Genomic DNA, 15,295 nt, shown 5'->3' on the forward strand with positions numbered 1-15,295 from the left:
TTTATTCTGAGTGGACAGAATTGCCTAAGATGTGTCAGCATCTTATATAATGAAAGTCAGCAGAAAGGTATCGAAAGGTCAGCTAGAAAAACAAAACCCACAGGATAAATTAAACTGGCTGTAAGCAAATATCTAGCGAATAGGCCACAAAGATTGGACACCACTGACTTTCAACACCCAAACCTGAGCCAGTAGGTTCCAAAGACTTAGTCCTCGGTCACGTAACATGCCTGCAACGCTTGGTGACAAGATCTGCAGACAAACAGTCACACACAAAATCTGCTTGAGATTAAAGAACAATTATTTTGAAATGGTGGTGCTCGGCAGGACCTGATCAACAACAGGGAAAGCTAGCACAGATGTGTTAGTTTCAAGATTTATTTTTCATTTTGGTGAAACACACAGCCTCTTCTCGGGAAGCAGCATCTGTAGAGCTGTTACAAACACATTTTGTATTCTAACACACCACAGATTTGGAAAAGAACAAATAAAGCACAGGTTTCACACTACACTTGGGCATACTGAGTCTTAAGTTACAGATAATTTAGAAATCTTCTGATTTTACATACACATTGCATTGGCCCTTGCTCAGCCTTCATGCAAAATTTAATTTTATTTTTCTTACAGTCCACACTGGTTTTGGAAACTGTCTTGCTGTAAATGGTATCTTTTCCACTTTAAATCACTTAAATGATATTTACATAAGTGTGCAAATTGCTTTGAAAGATAGAAACAAACACTAACACATAATATACCGACAACTTCTATAGTTAAACATTTACTAAAATGCAGTTAACATTCCTATCACACTTTCATTGCCTAAAATAGGAGAATAAGTTATATAAAACAGACCATCTTATTTTCAGACACTTCCATTTCTGCAGATTTGGTCTTCGCAGCAACATTGCAATCGAAGATTAAGATGCTACTTTTAAGATTCAGAGAAGCCCCTTTCAATTCAACGGCAGCTTAACACGTTTAGAACAAGTTATGTTTGTTGCAGACTTTCCACACTTGGCACAGGGAAGAAAGAGAAAAAAGCTTGGGGGAGATGGAAGAGAGTCTTGCACATCTATTTTATTGTTTTGGCAATAAGAAGAGTACGATTTAAGAATCTATTGCATAAATTATAACTTTTCTTTTAAAGGCCTGTTGGTGTTACAAGCACAGTTTAAATAGAGTTTGTAAGTTCTTTCACAGAAGCACACAAGGCTCCCAAGTTTTTGTTTTTGTGCATGTCATCTCTGGCATATACAACTGTTCACATACCAAAAAAGTTGACTAATGGGACCATTCAAAAGAACTGATTTCAGAATTGGAAGCAGCAGGAAAAGCTTGAAGAAAACTACTTAGGGTTCCCAGTGCTCCTACATGTGCAGTTTTTTTTCTGCTTGTGATAAAAACTCCCCATAAAAAGCGCATGGTTGCCTTCATGAATAAATCCAGAAGGCAGAAGATGAGTAAACTGGAACGAGTTGCTTCAATGGTCAAAAAAGAAGAGTTACAGGAAATTCTTCAAAACCATCTTTCATGAATACTTGTAATCAGAGAAAAGCAACTCAACTGCCAAAATTTCATTTAGACTATTTTATAGAAGAACAAAAACTTCTATAGACATCATTAATAACAAAGGGAAATTACCTATCAGACAGCAAAGAACTATGGGTGTCATCTCAAATAACTTTAAAACCCAAGATTATTATTATGTAATACAAAGAGACAAAACTGCTTTTAGAACACCCATTAAATTGAATAATGTGACTTTTACAGCAGCACTGCCTGCAAATCATGCTGTAACTTGTGCACCCATCACAACGCTATTGAGTACTATCCACCCCAAGGAAAGTGAATATTAACCCTCTAAAAGTTTACCTTCATTAACAGTTATGTCTCACACACTGACATCAGACATCCCATATGTCAGACGTGCTTGATGTTTTTTCAACACATCCAATTCCTTAACATGGCAGGAACTGTACCAACACTTACACTGTGCTTCTGCTCTAATGTTTATTGAACTTTGGGCATAACACATCACACACAAATCCCTGCTGAATTCCAAGTGATTTCATCCTGGTGCAGACCTTGATTAGGTTCTTCGGAATTAACAGATCACAGGTAGAAGTTCCAGTATTGTCAACTTTCTTGCATAAAATGGTCAAATAAGCTTAAGACACTACAGAAGCTTGCAAAACACACGATGACTTGAAAACAAATATAAATAAAGAAGATACATTAAAATTTGGTTGCTTTGGATTCTGAGCTGGTTTGAAAAATGCTGCTTCTAAGAGATAGCTGTTCTATGCTTTGAAAATACAAAAGAATGAAATGTCTTCATAGACTAGTGTATTGATCAGTAAATGAACACCTAGGACACTCATTAACTCAAATATATTACTGAAAAATCCCACCAAAGTTTTTGTTAAACATTGTCTTCAGAGCTTTATATTCAATGCACATTATCTACTACCTTCTGTTCCCGTTTTGGTTCTGGCATGCTTCAGAAACATGGCTAAGAAAGTTTGTCCACTCCTTCTGTTACCAAGGTGTACATTACAAACGCTAGACACACATTTATTTCCAAAGACTTTGGGTAAATAAAGTTCTTAAAATGGAAGATGTGTATGTAATTTTAAGCTTGCAAGATAGCTTCAAACAAGTTGACTTAGTATTTGCCACACCCACATGGATACTGCTTGCTAAGAAAAAGGTATTAATATTCCACAGTGGAATAAAAACATGTTCAAAATAAAACGAATGCTCCCCCTAGTGCTTATACTAGTGAAAAATCCTGCCTGACACTACCTGCCCTTTAATGGTGTTAAATAGGAGATAAATATATGGTCATTCATCTGGCTATTTAACTCAGAGAACAATCACAAACATATTACTAGGACCAAAAGGTGTCAGCTGCTGAAAGCCAGCATTTGAATATTTTGTACCACTCTCCCTACTTCAGTGCTTCTGGGGTTTGGGTTTCTTTTAAACTGTGCTTTTGGTAAAAATTTCCATCAAATTTTTCCCCGTCAACTGAGGCAGAGCCTTGAGGAAGGTCCTACCAGGTAAGAAATGAAGACCAAAGATGTTTGAAGATGACAGGTACAATCGGGCTTTTTCTCCTGTATCACACCCAGAAGCTGCCAAGTCAATATCAGCATTCCTGTATCACAATTGCAATGAAGCTCTAGTAAATCTGGTACCTTTGGATATGCTCAACATCACAAATAAGTCAGATATTTAAGACAACCTATGTCTGTAGCTAGCACAGTCCACCAGAATATTCATCCTCTTCCTCATCAGCATGAGAGCCCACTGCGGCTGGTCCTCTTGCTTTGTCTTGTGCAGTGTTTGGCGATTTCTTCTTGATTCCACCTCCTGGGACCACCAAGGTAAGACCAAGCTTGGCATACTGACAACAAGACAAGTTTAATTTCTGTACTATCACAGAAGTAAAATCTTGTCGAATTCCACTGCCCACAATTGACTGACACTCACAACAAACAAACAGGTAACATTCTGTAGAGAAAACAGATTGCTGCTGCTGCTTTCAGAGTCTATTTTTCCAGCTTAAACTAAGCCTAACATTGATTCGCTTCTTCTACCCCAAACACTCTGAGAATGGGATAATGAGATCTGTATTGATACTGCTTATTATATGCAGAATAATCTGGCCACATCCTACAGCTTCTATGGTTCAAATTTTACATAAAAAAATATTCTTTCAGTATGCAGCTCTGCATACATTATCTAATATAGTTCATGTAAAAAGTCTTACAAGTTTCAATAAGACTAGTACCTTAATTTTTACTATTCAACATAGTAACAAAGTAAAAATAGTCACAAATTGGCACTGGTGGACGTCTTCTTTACTTCCTACAATTTACAAGTACAATTAAAAAAAAAATAAATCCAGCAGGGGAGTGGATGCACAACTACTTTCTTAAAATAATAATTAAAAAAACCCATGAATTAGCACCTTGCTAAGGTATAAGCACTGAAAAAACAACAAACAATACCATCCTATAGGCATCATATTCTGTAATGTTTAGAGACACATATCAGCTATATGGGATTTCTAAGATAAAGCAAAAGCAGCTAACTGTTCTAGCCCCTAAGGATCCAAGCAGAAGAGAACTGAATTTTGGTCAACTCGTCAAACAAACTCAGCAGATCTGTAACAAACTGCTCTTTCACCTAAGCCTTCCCACCATCTGAAAGGAACAATGATGTGGGAATTTACATGGGCAGGCAGCAAAGAATAAGTTCACAGACACAGCGCCGGATGACAGAGCAACTCACAATAAATACATGGACACTGCTCTTCTTATTTTCCTCAACTAGAAAAAAATCTCTCTCAACCTGAACAAGCAAAAGGATTATAAAAATTCCATAGGAATTATCTACTCACATCATTGTCCATGTATTTGAAGAGGGGCAAATTACAGACTTCAGAAACTTGATCCTGATCTTGCTGGTCATACCCTTCTAAAAGTTGCTCCAGTGCTGCACAGTCTTCACTTCCATTAAACCCTGGTATACTGAAGGAAATTAAGAATTCATTTACAGTATTTCAGCAATCTACTTGACACTCAGCTATTCTATCTTTAAATGCTGCTGATTAATGTCAGAAGAGCAAGCAGCTTTCAAGAATCTGATGGGCTGCCTATTCCACAAACTGCAAATAACTACTTTGATTTCTCCAGGTACATGGATCATATCCGTAAAATGAAACTTTCAGCAACACTAGTTTGCATGTTGAGAACAAGACCACAGTCAAAACAAAAAAAGAGAATATTAGCATTTTTCAATTTTTCCCTAACTAGCCAATACACTTCTCCACTTTACTCCAGAAAAAAAATCCATAATGAGTTTCTATATATAAAATATAAACTGAAGACTTGGAAAATACGAGCAAGACGTTTAAAGACTGATCTTGAAAAATTCATTCTAAAAATGAAGTACAACTTAACTTACATGTTTAAGTCATTTCACTAATAACACAGTCTAAGTAAAAAAAAATGTTGGTTCAGTATTTTGTTACTGAAGTCCTACTAAAAGCTGAAATGGAGAGTTGCTGGGAAAACCTCTGGAACAGAGGTTAACACTAATTAACAGAGTTAAACACTAATCCAGATTTTGACACCGGAATTTTCTCCTGTATGTGTAAAGAATTTCTTCTTTATTTCGACGTATTCAACTGGAATACTTTCTGTTTCCTAAGTTATCTTACAGTTGAATCAACTATTAAAAAACGTCACAAAAAATAGAAATCTTGCTTTTCTTCTTCCAATGTATGATGAGGACAAGATATCCTAGACCAATACAACCCGAAATGTAGTAACTAATACGCTGCAAAATTCTCTTCAACGAGAACATTTAGATTAATATTTCCCTCAATCTAATCACCATACTAGATAGTTTATACTGGGATGCTGCTATTGTGAATTTTGGAACTGTATTCCTTATTTCCATCCTCACACTGTAATAAAATATGGTAATGACAAGTTAGAATCTCAACTTTTTAAGGGTCTCCACACATGACATGGAAAAAAGATTCTGAAAAAAAATAAAATCCAATTAGCAACATCCAGAAATACCCACTTTTAATCCTAAATGTTCGTTTACAACAGCTAATCTATTTCTGGTTTGTTTGAAAAAAAAAAAAAAGACATCCCAAAGATATCAGTAAGGCAAGAATTCCAGGCATAACAGTATTCTGCTCAGCTTTTAACATGGAAAAAACATTGGAAGAACTTCCAATTTCTGTCTCATTTCACCTGTCACACATAACTACTTCTTTATGACTAACTTTTTATTTTGGGTTATTTAAGAAGAATCACCATGCTAATTACAGCTAAATCTCTTACGAGTGAAAAAAAAATCGTGATAGCCATATACCAGGAATGCTATTATTGTACTGTCAACTGAAGTACAGGCTTAAAATTTCTTCACAGACAGTGTTTCCATTGTTCTTTCATAAGAACAGATCTACATTAATGAAACATTCCCTTTAGAATTACAGGACATGAAGCAGACTTACCTATAGCTTTCTCTCACGCATCTTTCTGCGGCAACATAATCATTTCTGTGAAGATGAACTAAGACTTGAGCAATAGTTTTCTAAACGAAAACAAAAAAAAACCAAACCAGTGATTCTTTGGAAATTAATAGTAAAATATGAGAAAAATACCAGACTGCTAATATTTAGCTTAAAAAGGTCATTAAGAGTCTAGATTCTAAGATACTGACACAAGAAAATCAGGACAACATAGTTAAAAAGTAGTAAGCCGTATCCTCAGCTGGTATGAAATACATTTCCTATGACACTGTAATGAACTGCTGCACCAAGTAACAGACTGTGTTATTTGTTATTTTTTATAACATCTTCATTTTTGAGGTATTTGCTGGTTTTGACAACTCCTGCAGATAACAGCATCTTTGCTTCAACATTATAGTAGTGAAAAAGCACAGTTAGAATTTGGGGAAACATGCACTACCACAAATTCTCATCATTTAGCAAGAAATGTATCCCTGAACCAAGAGGAACATATTGTCAGTCAGATGTCCGCTGTCACTAGTGCATTTTGAATTTTTCTGGGTAACTATCAGAAATTGCCTTTTAGAATTTACCTTATAGCATGTTGGGTAATTTTCAATTTCCTTATAAATACTTTTTTCCTTTTGAAGAGATAACGCAGCTTCATCTAATCTAAAAAAAACCCAAAAAACAGGAGTATCAGTGCCAGGTATAAAGTATAATGAACCTGAGACTAATTACACAGTGTTTAACTAATATACTGGCAAGTCTACTGGAATAAAAAGCAACACAACTAAAAATCAGCAGTAGATCTTACTAACAGAGTAGAAAAAGAAATATACAGTCAGCAATTTCTTTTGCATATACACAGGGTAAGAACACCTCTGGTATTCATTCAGAGAAACCTCATTTTTCACAACATTGTACAAGACGAATGCCTTGTTATATAGCCTAGCAGATTTCTGTGTGTCATGAGGTTACTATAAGCTTATCAATGTTCATAGTAACTGCTTTTGAGTTTGAATACTCTTTCAGTCATCATATTAAACATGTAGAAATCAGCAATAGCACGTGAGCTATAAAGCAGCAAAGGAACCAAGCTGCTTTCACAGAAAGACTTGCAAGTTAACTTTGTCAATTCCCCTTTCTGACTACAATACTGCAGAGAAATAAAGGGTCTTAAAAGTAACGTTAGAAACCCAGACAATTTTTTAAGTGAACTACATGTTTGAGTGAAGCAAGTCTATGCTGAAGTGGAAGTCAAGTTTGGTGCTAGCAATTAACAATTAAAATAAACTCCCACCATTGAAACTCCAAGATACACTCTTCTTAGAGAAGTCCAGAATCAGAATGCTGCAAACATTTCTTTCCTCAAGTTAGTTACCCAATTCCCCTGTTTTATATTCCACAGCTATAAAAGACTTGCAAGTACCTTCTACATGTTAGTGCTGGAACTAAAAAAAAAATAATAATAATTCCTGAAGTAGTTTAAGAATTAATGAAGCACATACATGAGTTTATCTAGCTGTTCAACAAACCCAAATGAAACAAAGCCTTACAGCCCACAGTCTGCTACCCCAGAACACAAAACAGGTGGTTCCTGGATGAACATGGCATATCTCACAGAAACTGAATTTTACATTGGAGTGCATCTCAAAGAAGAATTAAGTAATGGTATATAAACCAAACAACAGCAAGAAAAAGAACAATGAAAATCACCATTAAAGATTCAGTTACATTTGAAAAAAAAAAAAAAAAAGAGGCATAAAGCTATACCTGCGTCCTCTGACTAGAAGTCTTGAAGCCTTCCCTAGCATTTCTAATGCTTGCCGTAAGCGTTCTTCATTCTAGAGAAGAACAAAAAGAATTTGTGCATTCGTATTACATTTGCATAGAATTAAGACCATTAGACCTCAATTTAAGTATGTCATCTGTAATTCAGAACAGCTGTTAGTTACTATATATGTCCCACAGCCAGCTCCCATATGGATCTACAGGGCAAAGTAATATCAAAGCAAACTTGTTGATCTGGAAACATGCAACAACTGAAAACAGAGAACACCACCAAAGGTAGTAGCAGCTAAAAGGCAAATCATCTTCACATTGCATGGGTAAAGCATCAAGCAAATTCTTATCTTCTGTGCTTTCAAGGATTTTAAACTATTTTAGGCTCCAGGACTCAACAGCAGCCACATTCCTATCCTCTGAGCTGCCCACACAAAGGCAGAAAACCTGACAACATACGGAATTCAGATTCAGTTAAGTCCCAAACTGATAATAAGGCAAAGTAAACCGACCCCTAATTTTTATAAATCTTCTCTACAGCATAAAAAAGCCTTCAGCTTCATTAGTCAGCCACTGATGTGAAAGGAAGGAGAAATAATTTAGAATCTAATCTTACACTTTCTCTAAACTTTATAGCTGACTCTGAGCACCAATTTATTCATCTTTACACACTTTCTGGGACTGGAAAGTTTTTTCCTAGTGGAAAAACAAACACACATAACGTACAAACCTCACAACTCAAAAAATCCCCACTTACTTCAAACACTGATGCTGCTTGCTGATAGAGCTGCACAGCCTTCTCTGGGCTCACATTTTCTATTAACCTGTAATAAACATAAATCATTTCTCTTCAGATGAAATGAAAATATTTCTCTACCTAAAAGCATTGAAAAACCCAAGAAAGAAAATCAAAGACATACCCATGCCCAGCATGCATTCTAGCCACCAATACCACAGACTTACTTTCCAGCCCGTTCCAGAGCAATCGCTGCTGTATCTGGTGTCCCATTCTCCAGGTACATCATACTGGCTTTCTCGATCAGCTGAACCGCTTCAGGGAGCCTCTGCATCTCCTGCAAATCAACAGTGAGAGGGACGTTGCTGTCAGGAACTGCCATTACATACAATGAAACAAATCAAAGCAAACTCACACCTTATTAAGGTTCTAATTTTTATTTACAAACTTGTGGAGCTAGTTAAAGTTGACCACCAGCTCCATAAGATTCACTTGTAAGTATCCAACTTTATTGTAAGGAATGAATTTGTGGTAGTTTGGTGCAGAAGCAGCACCACTCTTCCACTACCCTCTGACATGAGGCCCTCACCTCTCCTTCTACAAAAGAAAAACTATTTTTTGTTTCCCCTATTACAAATGCTGCTTCTCTAGCCTACTGAGGGTATTGGTGGTGAATAGGAGTCAACAGAAAAATATCACTTTAATATGTAATCCGCTTACCTATATTGGTAAAATGTTACAGTGTACAATATTTTTCACTATAAAACAGAACTCTTTAATAAAAATTAGTAAACTAAAATACCTTTAGCATCATGCCAGCTTGTTCATAAGCTCTGTAGAAAAAAAAAGTTAGATATGGTGTATTTCAGCAAGTTGTAAATATACAGCAAAAGTTAACAGGCGTCAGCTATCACTTCACCGTCAATATTTAATGCTTTGAAGATGTCTCCATTGTTTTATTTAATGAGACACTGCATGTGTAACATTATCTTCCATAAATTAATTACTTTGACGACACTCCCCACTAAACATCTATTCTCATGATCTGACCCACAGGCAATATTTGGATTATTTGTCATTAACTGCTTACTTTGATGTACTCTTTAGTTGAATATTTCTTTATAAGCTCAACAGTGTAGAATTTCAAAACTACAAAAAGTTCATCTAAGAAAAAAATATTTGATGTCAAAAGGTGCTGAAGAAAGTCAAAATCATCATTTCTTCAGATGGCCATTGCAGGTTTTCAGACTTTCCTACTGTGCACTTCCATTAAACTGACTTTGAATCAGTCAAATCACTTGAACCATGCCATTTACTACAGCAAGATCAAAATGGTAGTTCACACTTGTACCATATGTTAGAAAATTTGTTTCAGATTACTCAGTGCTTCTTTACTTACTTGGCAGCATGGAAGAGACTGGAAGTAACATTGTCAAAGTCAAGGACAAAAATCCATGAAAATATAATGCAGAAAAATAATTAGCATACATAATCTTACACAAGTACTAGTTTCAAAGCAAGGAATCCTATAAAAGCAAATTAAACCTAGTACATTTACAGGCAAGGTGTCAAAAATAAATGCTTCTAAGGACAGAATAAATGTAATATACCAAAGTATAACTGCATGTAAGTTGTAAAAAGCACATTTATGTATAATACATTCCTTGTTACTAAATACTACTAGAAATACTGCAATAATGCCAGAGTTGTATCTAGTTTATAATACCCATTTGTAGGTATTTAAAAATGTAATAATTTCTGAAGCAGTACTGAGACATCTCAGGCACTGGACAGCATCTTATCACTCCGGATTTTATTGTAAACAACGCAGACCTGCTACTCAAAAGAGGTCTTTAGCTTTCCCACGCAGAGCACACAGGAATGGTCTTTTAAAAGACAATTTTGTTAGACTGACAAAATGCACAAACACATTAAATACATCTTCTACCAACCCCCATTACTACATTCTAAGTAGCAACTAGTGAGCTTCTTGGAAAAAAAAGAATAACAATGAAAAGATACGCTTTATTGTTTTCATGTGCCTCAGCTTCCCGTAAACAGGCTTCCCTTGCCTGGTCAAACTGCTTGGCATTCTTAAAAGCAACAGCTGCAAGAAACCAAATCAAGTTCTTATTTACAGTTTGCCGTTTTTCTTTTTCCAGCACTTCTGCTCAATAATTTCATCACCTAAAGATGCAAACAGACTCTTTAAATTAACGTTTACAGTTTACCAAGCTCTTTCAATAAATCCCATGACAGTCCCCCTTGCTTCATTAGTCACTTAGTTACCATTAAAAGCATTTGTCAACACCACTCCCATACCATCACTGTACCACACACTGTGCATAATGTGTTTAGCTGGATTTTCATTCTGTGTTTTAATTACAGAACAGCAGGAATATTTATGTATATATTTTTAATTGTTAGAAGTTAAACAAAATCAGTATGGCAGGAATAGAAGGATACCATCAGCAAAGCGTGCCTATAACAACTTTCTCAACACAACCGCTTCAGGGTACAAACATGTATTTTTAATCTCCATTAGACTGACAGGATATTAAAGTGGGATTTAAAATAAATTTCAATTTATAAAATGCTCCAGTTGTTCTTCCAAGATTGTACTTTTTTATTGAGGTTTAAATGAATTAGTAGGAATGCCCAGAGTAAGAAGCCAGAAGACCACAATAAATTACTATTATCAAAAAGAAAATTGTTGAAGAGCAAAAAGGAATCAACTAGTAAGAATTTTATATTCAGTGTGACACTTGCAGTGGAAAAAGAAGGAAGAAAGAGATCTTACTAAGCCTAAAAAACCTGGCAGCATCTCTTTACCTTACTGTGACAGTCTTTGTCAGGACATACTTCATAAGATGATAAAAAAGCAAAGTTTTAGAACCAGCTCAGATATTTTTTGTTTTGTAGGTAAAATCATAGGATTTGAGGGTGGCCAAGTGAAAGAAAAAAAAGCTTTATTTTATCACACATAGTAATGAACAAAGTAGAAGTTGCAAGCTTGAAAAAAAATCGTTTTGACAACTGTTCTAGATCTTCAAGTAAAACTTGAAACTTATTTTACAGTGCTACTAAGAGTATTCTTTTTGTTGTTTCATCTTACTTTACCTTCACAACAGTTTTACTTACATAGAAATGTACTGAAAATTTGTAAAATGTCATCAAGGATTAATCTTAATGAATACTTTGAAACCATAACGTATATGGCTGTATTTACAGCCATACCTACCTGCCTTCCCATATTCAGTAGCTGCGCTGTCGTAATCTGGTTTCCACTTTAAGAATCCAGTTTTCAGGCTAAAATGCAAGAAGAAAGGCCTATTAACCATAGTAAAGATTTTACGTTTTACCTTTGAAGCATTTCAGATATAACTTAAGCCTACCTCTAAAAAGGAGCCATTACTTATATGCCAATCATATAGTAGTGGCATCACTACTGTAAAAATAAATGCCGGCATTGTTTGGAATCGCATAAAGCTCTGCAGTGATCTCCCATAATTACATGCCTCACCCTAACATGCTTCTGCTGTCCTCAAAAAGTCTTCACAAGTCCAGCTCTTCAACAAGTAAGAAGTCAACAGAAGACAAACACTTTCACCCACACCATCACGACATCTCAAGATTTCTAATACCACAATGCCTGAAAATATTTTGTTACACATCAAAGTTCCCAATGTTCCTCTACAGTATAATTTTTTGCTGCTCAGAATTACCAAAGACTCTCCACTACATATACAAATGAAAGAATTTACTTGACAACACAAAGACAAAGCCTCTTGTCATTTATGTCTACAGTAGATGATGACACTAAATGGCACGACACGCACACAAAGATTATATATGTATATATAGGGGAAAATATACATTGCAAAATGAGGCGAGTCATTAGTCAATGTTGATTTTAATTTTATGACTTCCTCACTTCTGAAACAAATACGAAAGTTACCATAACTTTAGAGTCCACTTCCATATTTGTTGTAGGCAGACACTTCAGACGCAATACATGCTTCAGCTAGAAAAGCAGTTGTATGTGGACTATGTTGGTTTGGTTGTCTTACTTGGATGGAAGCCACAGTATGTAACTCTAAAGCAAGCCTCTACATTGTGTTATTTTCATCACAGGCAAAGTCTCAAATGCACCGAGCCGAAATACACAATGCTTTAATTGGCACCCATTTTGAGATTTAGGTGCCTTTTATTTCAAATGCTTTCCAGGATAAGATTTAAAAATGAACTCCATTGAAAGGCACTTTTGGTCAAGTAATTTGAATAAGATACTCTGGTACAGATATTTTAATTCTGAGGAGGTATCTCCTCTGTTACAGTTTGTACTTTTGATCCATGATTTCCAGATGGCCTGTCACTATTCTTACTAAAATTATAGCATCTTTGGATTAGTCAGCTCAATTTCATCTATCCTGTAGTCTGTGAAATTGAGACTTATAAGCAAAATGGCTACATTCTGCGTTAAAATACACATTAAAAGCCTATCATATGCAGATGTTAGGCTCTCTACGCTAAATGACAGCATAGGTCTCTGAGGCCATTTGAAAAGAAACAGCACATTTCTCCTAGGCAGGATCAAACAAATGCACATGCCATCCCAGCTAGGTTAAGCTCTTTTATTCATCACAACCCCCATAAATCTTTTCTCCTGCTTGCCTTTCTCCTACTAACTTTAGCAGAAGAGCAGAAGCGAATCCCTTCACTTTCCAGTTCTGGTCGTAGCGATAAAGGCTACACGGCCCTTAAGGAAACTGCTCCAGGCCTGAGCCGCACAACCTCCCCAACATGATCTGTTAGTTTTAGGGACAATTTACTCTCGCAGTTCGGGAAAAAGGGGTCCCCTTCAGCACCCACCCCCTGCAGGGACGGATCCCTGCGGCAGAAAACGGGCCGAGCAGCCACGTCCACCTCCTCCCTCCGGGCGGCCTCCCCCAGCCCCGCACCCCCTCCCCTTCCCCCGAGGTCACGTCGCCTGTCACATGCGGTCCCCCCTCAGCCCCCGGCGAGGCCACAGAGGCGGCCCCCTCCCCACCACTCCTTGCGAGGCGTCATGGGAGCTGTAGTTCCCCCGAAGCCTCCACTCCCCGCACGGGCGCCGGCGGGAACTACAACTCCCAATAACCCCCCAACACTGCGCGGCCCAGGGGTGAGGAGGAGGTGTCGCGCTAAGCCGGCGGACAACAGCCCCAAGGCTCAGAGGCCGCGGCAAAGAGCAGGCAATGCGGGCCGCGGAGCCCCGCTCGGGCATGAGGCGATACGACGCCTCCCCGGGGCAGGAGAGCCGGCCGGGCCTGACAGCCCAGGCGCTGAGCTGGCAGCTAGCAGCCGCCCGCCCGCCACCTTCCGCCACCCTCCAACCCTCTCTCCCCTCCAGCTCACTATTTCTCTGCTTTTGCGATGTGCTCCAGCGCCTCGTTAATCTTCTGCGCCGCCATCTCACCGGCGCGGCGGGCCTGCCGGTGGGCTCTCGCCGGCGCTCCTTCACCTCCACCGCCGGCTCACGGGGCGCCGAGGGGAGGAGCTCGGTGCTCCGCCTCCTCCCTGCGCCTGCGCGGGGGCTGCCCCGGCTGCGGCCGTTTGCCCTCACAGCGGGGCTGTGTGGGAGCTGTCGGCGTGGCGGAGTCGTCGGGAGCCTGTCTTTGGTGGCGGAGCTCTTTCGCTCCGTTCCCGGCAGCCCTGCGGGTGGTATCACCTGGCAGGGCTTGCGCTGGTGAACGAGTGCCCGCAGTGTCGGGCTGAGCCCCCTCCCTTGCTGGAACCCCCAGCCTGCCCTATCAAAGGCCAACAGGAAGTTTTCAGGGAATATAAATTAGGACAAGTCTGTGTTTCACAGAATCACAGAATGTTAGGGATTGGAAGGGACTTGGAAAGATCACTTAGTCCAATTCCCCCTGCTGGAGCAGGAACACCTAGATGAGGTTACACAGGAACATGTCCAGCTGGGTTTTGAATGTCTCCAGAGAAGGAGACTCCACAACCTCCCTGGGCAGCCTGTTCCAGTGCTCTGTCACCCTCACTGAGAAGAAGATTCTTCTCATATTTAAGTGGAACCTCCTGTGTTTCAGTTTGTACCCATCGCCCCTGGTCTTACCATTGGTTGTCACTGAGAAGAGCCTGGCTCTATCCTCGTGACACTCACCCTTTATAAATTTATAAACATGAATGAGGTCACCCCTCAGTCTCCTCTTTTCCAAGCTAAAGAGCCCCAGCTCCCTCAGCCTTTCCTCATTCGGGAGATGCTGCACTCCCTTCATCATCTTCGTGGCTCTTCGTGGTTTTGCAGGGTTTCCAAATGGAGGCCAGTTTCTGGTAGAAATGCACAAGCTCATGGGCTAAAGGCTGCAGAGCTCTACCTGTCCTGCTCTGAAAGAAGCCTCCAGAGGCCTGTTTGCTGAGGTGTGCTCCTGTGGCTTGGTGTTTCTGGACAGAAAAAAGAGGCTGCTCTGGTCAGGCTGGCACAGAAGTCTAAAGCAGAAAGCACAAGTGGTGGTTGAGCACAGCACTGGCTATGCAATCCTGTAGGATACCCACCTTACACACTCAGTAACTGAACTGAAAATGCTAAAGTCTCTGTTTGCTGTCCATATGTTCAGTTTCCTTGCTTCCTTATTTTTGTTAATCTGAAATATCCTTGAGTAACAGGCCATCAGTGATTGCACCCAGCAAGTTGTTTATTTTCCAAACTTGGACATTGTTATTGTCTTCCAGTAATCTGAATA

At 38.7% G+C, this 15,295-nt stretch overlaps 1 protein-coding gene across 1 annotated transcript; it reads right to left on the reverse strand.

Annotated features, from left to right (window-relative positions):
- Positions 1-362: 362 nt before the first annotated feature.
- Positions 363-14,127, reverse strand: NAPG (NSF attachment protein gamma). Its single transcript, XM_065053130.1, has 12 exons — positions 13,956-14,127; positions 11,800-11,867; positions 10,581-10,665; positions 9,958-9,975; positions 9,361-9,391; positions 8,786-8,895; positions 8,580-8,646; positions 7,814-7,884; positions 6,631-6,709; positions 6,041-6,120; positions 4,409-4,538; positions 363-3,409 (listed from the first exon to the last, which is right to left on the reverse strand). The coding sequence occupies exons 1-12, from the start codon at positions 14,009-14,011 to the stop codon at positions 3,260-3,262; spliced, it is 945 nt and encodes a 314-aa protein (XP_064909202.1). The 5' UTR covers positions 14,012-14,127; the 3' UTR covers positions 363-3,259.
- Positions 14,128-15,295: the final 1,168 nt, after the last annotated feature.

Source organism: Columba livia, chromosome 2 (assembly GCF_036013475.1).
Source record: "Columba livia isolate bColLiv1 breed racing homer chromosome 2, bColLiv1.pat.W.v2, whole genome shotgun sequence".
In the NCBI taxonomy this organism is placed as follows: domain Eukaryota; kingdom Metazoa; phylum Chordata; class Aves; order Columbiformes; family Columbidae; genus Columba; species Columba livia.